This window comes from Eucyclogobius newberryi, unplaced genomic scaffold (genome assembly GCF_026437365.1).
Source record: "Eucyclogobius newberryi isolate DKJ021-1_F unplaced genomic scaffold, fEucNew1.0.hap1 SCAF_7, whole genome shotgun sequence".
In the NCBI taxonomy this organism is placed as follows: domain Eukaryota; kingdom Metazoa; phylum Chordata; class Actinopteri; order Gobiiformes; family Gobiidae; genus Eucyclogobius; species Eucyclogobius newberryi.
The window spans coordinates 37519070-37527858 of record NW_027316389.1 but is presented as its reverse complement, the minus strand read 5'-3'; the positions used below and the strand labels follow the sequence as shown (position 1 = coordinate 37527858).

The 8789-nt window shown below is 48.5% G+C and overlaps 1 protein-coding gene and 1 long non-coding RNA gene across 3 annotated transcripts in view; both read right to left on the bottom strand.

Moving 5' to 3' along the window:
* Positions 1-4357, bottom strand: part of adat1 (adenosine deaminase tRNA specific 1) — a 16427-nt gene extending 12070 nt beyond the window's left edge. Inside the window, exons 1-4 of one of the 2 annotated variants that reach the window (XM_072435808.1) lie at positions 4174-4357; positions 3354-3419; positions 2662-2716; positions 1133-1269 (exon numbers count right to left, since the gene is read on the bottom strand). In XM_072435808.1, coding sequence (XP_072291909.1) covers positions 1133-1269; positions 2662-2716; positions 3354-3419; positions 4174-4336 — 421 coding nt within the window. In that variant the 5' untranslated portion in view covers positions 4337-4357. Of the gene's footprint in view, positions 1-1132; positions 1270-2661; positions 2717-3353; positions 3423-4173 lie in introns of both variants that reach the window. The other variant, XM_072435807.1, reaches the window with a different exon arrangement.
* LOC140349469 (uncharacterized) overlaps positions 1-8789 on the bottom strand; it is a 254457-nt gene that overhangs the window by 87884 nt on the left and 157784 nt on the right. The window lies entirely within an intron of this gene.

Below are 8789 nucleotides of genomic sequence, written 5' to 3'. Positions count from 1 at the left end.
GACAGAGACAGACAGACAGAGAGACAGACAGAGACACAGACAGACAGAGACAGACAGAGACACAGAGACAGAGACACAGACAGAGACACAGAGACAGACAGAGAGAGATAGAGACAGAGAGACAAAGACAGAGAGACAGAAAGACAGACAGAGAGACGGACAGAGACAGACAGACAGAGACAGAGAGACAGACAGAGACAGACAGACACAGACAGAGAGAAAGAGAGACAGACAGACAGAGACACAGACAGACAGAGACAGAGAGACAGACAGAGACAGACAGACAGAGACACAGAGACAGACAGAGACACAGAGACAGACAGACAGAGACACGGACAGAGAGACAGAGACAGACATAGAGACATAGAGACAGAAAGACAGACAAAGACAGACAGAGAGAGACACAGAGACAGAGAGACACACAGAGACAGAGACAGACAGAGACACAGACAGACAGACAGAGACAGACAGAGACAAACAGAGACAGTCAGACAGAGAGAGAGACAGACAGAGAGACACAGAGACAGAGACACAGAGACAGACAGAGACACAGAGACACAGAGACAGACAGAGACAGACAGACACAGAGAGACAGACAGAGACACAGACAGAGACAGAGAGACAGACAGAGACAGACAGAGAGACAGACAGACAGACAGACAGACGGACGGAGACACAGACAGACAGAGACACAGAGACAGACAGACAGAGACACGGACAGAGAGACAGAGACACAGAGAAACAGAGACAGAGACACACACAGAGAGACACACAGACAGACAGAGACAGACTGAGACAGACAGAGAGAGAGACAGACAGAGACAGAGACACAGACAGACAGACAAAGACAGACAGTTTTTTTTAAATATGTATTCATCCTGCTTTTGCTATTTTAATGCAATTGCACTTTGGATAACTTTGTGTGTGAATTGTGTTCTGAAAATAAACTTGCCTTGCTTTCATTTTTAACTCCTCGTCCAGTTGACCTAGTTGTTGCTCCGCATCCAATATGGATGACACTCCAGCGATCACAAATATTGTGCATAGTTGGTTTGTGTTTCGTGAAGTACAGTACAAATATCATTGTCCAGAGATCCAATTCAGTTGCAGACAGTACACAGGGAAAACTCACAGGGTGTGTGGCTGGTGAAGAACACAAATGAGACTTCGGGCCTTAGCCTGAACTTCACCTCGTGCGGTCCAGCAAGGCGCTCCAACACAGCACTCTCTCTTCCAGAGACGGCCCGCTGCAGCTCCTCTAACAGATACCTGCCCAGAGAACACAGTCAATAAGTGGAGTAGAGGTGGACTTTTTAAAGGCAGACAAACAAACAGATCTTTGAGCGCCATAATTCTTGCTGATTGGTAGGTGTTCCTGCAGTTTGCTTTTTAGATTCTGTCTCTCACAGTGGAAATGCACCTACAAAGAAAATTTCAGACCCTCTATAATTTGTAAGTGGGAGAACCTGAAAAATTGCAGGGTGTTCAAATACTTATTTTCCTCACAGTATCTGGTCCACCCTTTCTATACTGAAGTTGTGGATCTGATTGGAAACCACTCTAAGGGAACCCTTGTCGTTGGCGGTGACTGGAACTTACAGGTTCAGCCTACATTGCATGTCTCAAGCTCACAAAGTACTGATTAATCTATTAATAACATATTCCGTAAATGAAAACAATGTACGGTTGATCAATATCTAACAGTTGAATCGATGTCTGTGTAGTGATAGATGGAATTTTCAATATCCACGTGAACGTGAGTGATAACTCTCTGTAATTCTTTTAGTGCCCCGTTAGATGGTTTTGCTCAGAATGTAAATAAACCGACTCGGTTATAAGCACACTCTGGATCCCTAAAAAAACCTATGTTGTCAGGTCATTTCCCAATTACCTTTCAGTTTATTCTTAAAGATTATCCAGCCCCACGGAATAAAGTTATAATGAAAAGGACAATATCAGAAAAATCCATCTCAAAGTTCAAAGAAATAATAGAGCCAATATTCAGTAACATGTCATGTGATCCTGCTGAGAACAGCTTTAGTCCCGGGGTAAGTAAAAGCCCCCGAAACAAGTGCTGTTGTGATTTTGAGCGTTACAAAAATGTATTCAATTGTGCTTCAATTCAGGGTCCAAAGAATACATTTAAAGGCCGTTTGCATCACTTCCTGCGCGACAAGGCTGTCCCATTTTCATGCAGCCCACGAATGCGCCAGACTAAATGTGGCCAACGTTTCCATGGAGATTGGCCGTAAAAGAAGGCCACGTTTGAGCACACTTCATGGCCTTATTTATCCCATAAGGCACTGCGTGGCGCTAGTCAGATGTTTTTAAAACAGGCGGAGTGAAACAGCGCCTCCCAAAAGCAGAATAAAACATGCAAATACAGAAGTTTGGTTTTAACTGTAAATTGCAGCAAACTTTAATTTGTTTTCTGAAACACATTAATATTAAAGCAATAACTTAAGCTAAAGCTAATATAATGTATTATATATATATATATATATATATATATATATTTTTAAATATAAAAACCTGAATCAGCGCGGCTGCGGGTGGTGTACAGGTCATGTTTCTAGCATGACTGGATGATATGTCTGCTTTAACTAAATTTTCTAAATCTAAATTCTTTTATGTATTGCACTGGGGCGAGCTGTAAGGCACCTGATACATCCTCTTCTAGCGATGACCTCTGCGTGGCTGTCATTGATCACATCACCTAAAATGCAAAGACAGAAAATGTTAATAAACCTTCCTATGATGATAATAATAATACAAATCCCACATATACAGCGTATGGGACAAATAGTGAGTCCGAATAGTGAATACCGCTGTCCTATACAGGTGGTGAAGTGCGGATCAAAACATTCTGAAGAAGTGGAAAAGTGTGCAAATGTGAATATTATAATGATACCACAAGGCCTTTTTGGTTCATGAGGCTTCATTTCTCCCCTCCCCCATCACTAGTTATGGAGAAATGATGCCATAATAAAATTCGAAGAGAGATTCACTGTTAAAGAGGAAAATAACTAGATTTACCAAACAAAACCCTCACAGACATCCCACCCAATCAGCAGACTTCATATTTGGTGTGAGTATGGGCTCCAAATTACCACACAATTGCCAAATATGGTTTGCCGGTTCGGGCAAAAACTTGATTACAAACCTTGTCAAGTCATTGTGTAGTTTATGAAATGCATATATTGCGAAAAATTTAGAGAACATCTTGAGAGCTGCATGTGCACTTTGTGGAGAACATGACCAAAGAGGAAAAACTAACTCAGGATGTTCAACTTGTTCATATATCGTTTGTACATTAAAGTGTATTTTGAATAGAAGAGATTCATAGAACATACCAGTGGGGCTCATGGAGGTCTTTCCAATGCATTTGGAGCCAGTGCCAAGAGAAACTACCTCCTTCACTGCTGCAAATGAGAGATGACAAACACATAACCAGGTCCAGTCACTGAGAAGACGTTTTGTTGTTGTTGTTAAACTGCAGCAAGTAGAGGTTGAACAGAAGGGGTCCCAGGATTGACCCTTGGGACACACCCCCGCATGTGGTCTGAGACACAGTTACCAATTTCAACAAAGTACTTCCTGTCTTCCAGATAGGACCTTAACCAGCTGAGCTGGAGGGTTTGTTAATCGGTTACTGTGGCAAACAGGACACGCGAGTTGTTACTGCAGCTTCCAATTATCTCTGAAAAATATCTTTCCCTAGTTCTGCATAAAATTAGGTTGTACGTGTACAACTTGTCAAACTGTTTAAACTTTGCTGCCCCTTTGCCAGGAGTCCATTGGAAAATAGGTTTTTAATCAGAGTGAAAGTCTCCTGGTTAAATGAAGGTAAAAAAATAAATAAAATGAAAATACATTTCACTGTGTTTGCTTTTTATATACTTTAATATTCGAAAAAATATACACATACATTATACATACATACAGTATGATATGGCTAAAAAGCCCTTTTATTGCTTTTGTCACACATTGACAGACATGATCACTTTAGACCGGGTCATGGTGCCTTTGTGTTTACACACAGCGTTTGTTTTACTATCTCCAAAGTTCGGTATTTGGGCAGCTACTCCAGACATGCCATGATTAAACTGCGGTCTGATATCCGGATGTCCGACCCACAGAATCCCTTGTTACTATTTGTGCTCCTGGTCGTACCTGAGTTACAGTGAGCGTTCCTAGTCAGCTGGACCACAGCAGCCAGCAGGGTCCACTCTCTGCCCGCCTCCGGTTTCCCTGTGCGGGGCAGCGCCTGGAAGCGCTGGTAACACATCGCAGCGACTTCATCTGCGTCAATCTCGGACTCTGTACCACGCTCCATATTATCTGTACCACGCTGCGTACCACGCTCCATAATATCTGTACCACGCTCCATATTATCTGTACCACGCTCCATATTATCTGTAACACGCTCCATAATATCTATACCACGCTCCATATTATCTACACCACGGTCCATGATTACACTTGGTTTATGCTTCTCTGTCAAGTCTACACGGAAGTGCCGCACTAACCCGACGCACACAGCAGCCAATCGGAAAGCTTGCTCTTGCAGCGTTAAATGGCCACTTAGGAGCCGCGTGTTTCCCGGTGCTTTTTCAAAATAAAGCGGCGCTTTTATCGCTGTGTGCTATGCCGTGTGACGTTTTCTTCATATTAATAAGATGCTGATGATTCCCACCCTTTTATTTAGCCAAGCCAGTAAAACTCTCCTTTCTTCAGCCAATCAGCGCTAAGAAGGCAAGGCATTGGCAATCATTCACGGATCTGTTTACTACTACAAGATGCTTCCAGAATACAACTACTGCCCACAGCTAGTGATGAAGCCACATGAACCATTTGAGGCTTTCGCCAATTGTATCGATACATGAGTTGATGCCTCAAGGTATTTCATTTGCTCCACTGCGCCATCTTGTGGTCAGAAAAAATAAATGCATGTAAGAACATAAACACCAATACACAAAATATAAATCCTCTATCCGATGATGCATATTTGTGTCACGTGATACAGCAGCAAGGCCTGATCCAGCTTCAATCTCACGTTCTCCTGCTCCCAAGACGGATGGAACACCAGTCAGCAACAAAGACATCAAAGACAACACATCTATTGTAGCCATTTTTATATTAGTATTTAACTATTGCAAGATTTAATTGACCACAACGCTGTGATAAGGGTAAATAAACTTTATTTTTTAACTTTTTAAACCATATCCAACCCAAAGAATAATTTTGAGCTTTCCCAGACCCAGGCACTGCCACGGATTATGAGACAAATTTCAACAACGCTTGGACCATCCAGACAGTGCGTCATACAATACTGATGGTGCTGTATATCAAAGCGTACAAACCGGAGTAACAAACCTTTAATACAAACCTGTGTTATCTGAAATACAAATCAGATCATTAAACCTGTCGGTGTAGTCCCTCATTCGTCCAGGACAGGTCCAGGAGCGTTCCATTGTAGAAAAAGATTCAGTTGTATCATCTGGACTCTGTCTTTTTTAAGAAAAACAAAACATTTCGCAGACTGAGAATGACTTCTGGATGAGTGTCGAATTGTTTAGTTTTTCCTAAAAAATAGAGTCCAGATGACTACAACTGATTAATAAACCTGAAATACTAAACTCTCCTTGAACCGACACCTTAACGTGGTGGAGGGGTTTGAGTGCCCGAATGATCCCGGGAGCTATGTTGTCAGGGGCTTCATGCCCCTGGTAGGGTCTCCCAAGGCAAACAGGTCCTAGGTGACGGGTCAGACAAAGATCGGTTCAGAAGCCTCTTATGACGACGACACGAACAAGGCCGTTTACGTCGCCCGGATCGGCGTCACCGGGGCCCCATCCTGGAGCCAGGCCTGGGATGGGTGCTCCATGGCAAGCGCCTGGTGGCCGGGTCTGCCCGAAAGAGCGACGTGGGGCCGCCCTCCCGTGGGCCCACCACCCGCAGGAGGATCCATAAGGGGCCGGTGCAGAGAGATCTGGGCGGCAGTCGACGGCAGGGGCCTCGGCGACCAGATCTCCAGACACAGAGACTAACTCTGGGGACATGGAATGTCACCTCGCTGGGGGGGAAAGAGCCTGAGCTTGTGCGGGAGGTTGAGCGATACCGACTAGATATAGTCGGCCTCACCTCCACGCACAGTTTGGGCTCTGGAACCCATCTCCTCGAGAGGGGCTGGACGCTCCACTTCTCTGGTGTTGCCCGCGGGGAGAGGCGGCGGGCTGGTGTGGGCTTGCTGATAGCCCCTCAGCTCAGCCGCCACGTGTTGGAGTTTACCCCGGTGAACGAGAGGGTCGCGTCCCTCCGCCTTCGGGTGGGGGACAGGTCTCTCACTGTTGTGGCGGCCTACGGGCCGAACAGCAGTGCAGAGTACCCGGCCTTCTTGGAGTCCTTGGGAGGGGTACTGGACAGTGCACCGACCGGGGACTCCGTTGTTCTACTGGGGGACTTCAACGCCCACGTGGGCAATGACAGTGACACCTGGAGAGGGGTGATCGGGAAGAACGGCTTCCCCGATCTGAACCCGAGCGGTGTTCAGTTATTGGACTTCTGTGCTAGCCACGGATTGTCCATAACGAACACCATGTTCAAGCACAAGGGTGTTCATCAGTGCACATGGCACCAGGACACCCTAGGCCGGAGGTCAATGATCGACTTTGTTGTCGTGTCATCAGACCTCCGGCCGCGTGTCTTGGACACTCGGGTGAAGAGAGGGGCAGAGTTGTCAACCGATCACCACCTGGTGGTGAGTTGGATCCGCTGGCGGAGGAGGAAGCCGGACAGACTTGGCAGACCCAAGCGCATTGTGAGGGTCTGTTGGGAACGTCTAGTGGAGCCCTCTGTCAGTAGGGTATTCAACTCGCACCTCCGGGAGAGCTTCTCCCATGTCCCGGGGGAGGTTGGGGACATTGAGTCCAAGTGGACCATGTTCTCCGCCTCCATTGTTGATGCGGCTGCTCGGAGTTGTGGTCGCAAGGTCTCCGGTGCCTGTCGTGGCGGCAACCCCCGAACCCGGTGGTGGACACCGGAAGTAAGGGATGCCGTCAGACTGAAGAAGGAGGCCTATCAGGCCACTCTGGCTTGTAGGTCTCCGGAGGTCATCGACGGGTATCGGCAGGCCAAGCGAGCCGCGGCTCGTGCTGTCGCAGAGGCAAAAACCCGGGCCTGGGAGGAGTTCGGGGAGGCCATGGAGGAGGACTATCGGTCGGCACCAAAAAAATTCTGGCAAACCGTCCGGCGCCTCAGGAGGGGGAAGCAGTGTCTCACCAACACCGTGTACGGTGCGGGTGGAGGCCTGCTGACCTCAACTGGGGATGTCGTCGGACGGTGGAAGGAATACTTTGAGGATCTCCTTAATCCCTCAGTCACGTCTTCCGAAGAGGAAGTAGAGACCGGGGACTCTGAGGCTGGCTCATCCATCACCCAAGCTGAAGTCACTGAGGTTGTTCGCAAACTCCTCGGTGGCAGGGCTCCAGGGGTGGATGAGATCCGCCCTGAGTACCTAAAGTATCTGGATGTTGTAGGACTGTCTTGGTTGACGCGTCTCTGCAACATCGCGTGGCGTTCGAGGACCGTGCCTCTGGACTGGCAGACCGGGGTGGTGGTCCCTCTGTTCAAGAAGGGGGACCGGAGGGTGTGTTCCAACTACAGAGGGATCACACTCCTCCGCCTCCCAGGTAAGGTCTTTTCCACGGTACTGGAGAGGAGAATCCGACCGATAGTCGAACCTGGGATTCAGGAGGAGCAGAGTGGTTTTCGTCCCGGTCGTGGAACACTGGACCAGCTCTATACCCTTCATCGGGTGCTCGAGGGTTCATGGGAGTTTGCCCAACCAGTCCACATGTGCTTTGTGGATCTGGAGAAGGCTTTCGACCGTGTCCCTCGGGGTGTCCTTTGGGGGGTGCTCCGGGAGTACGGGGTCCGGGGCCCTTTGCTCAGGGCTGTCCGGTCCCTGTATGACCGGAGCAGGAGCTGTGTTCGCATTGCCGGCAGTAAGTCAGACCTGTTCCCAGTGCATGTTGGGCTCCGCCAGGGCTGCCCTTTGTCACCGGTTCTGTTCATAATTTTTATGGACAGAATTTCTAGGCGCAGTCAGGGGTCGGAGGGTGTCCGGTTTGGGGACCACAGGATCTCATCTCTGCTGTTTGCAGACGATGTTGTCCTGATGGCTCCATCAAACCCGGACCTGCAACATGCACTGGGACGGTTTGCAGCCGAGTGTGAAGCGGCTGGGATGAGAATCAGCACCTCCAAATCCGAGGCCATGGTTCTCGACCGGAAAAAGGTGGCTTGCCCTCTCCAGGTGGGTGGGGTGTCCTTGCCCCAAGTGGAGGAGTTCAAGTATCTCGGGGTCTTGTTCACGAGTGAGGGAAGGATGGAGCGTGAGATCGACAGGCGGATCGGTGCAGCGGCTGCAGTGATGCAGTCGCTGCATCGGACCGTTGTGGTGAAGAGGGAGCTGAGCCGAAAGGCAAAGCTCTCGATTTACCGGTCGGTCTACGTTCCTACCCTCACCTATGGTCATGAGCTTTGGGTAGTGACCGAAAGAACAAGATCGCGGATACAAGCGGTCGAAATGAGTTTCCTCCGCCGTGTGGCTGGGCGCTCCCTTAGAGATAAGGTGAGGAGCTCGGCCACACGGGGGGAGCTCGGAGTAGAGCCGCTGCTCCTCCACGTCGAGAGGAGCCAGCTGAGGTGGCTCGGGCATCTGTTTCGGATGCCTCCTGGGCGCCTCCCTCGGGAGGTGTTTCAGGCATGTCCCACCGGGAAGAGGC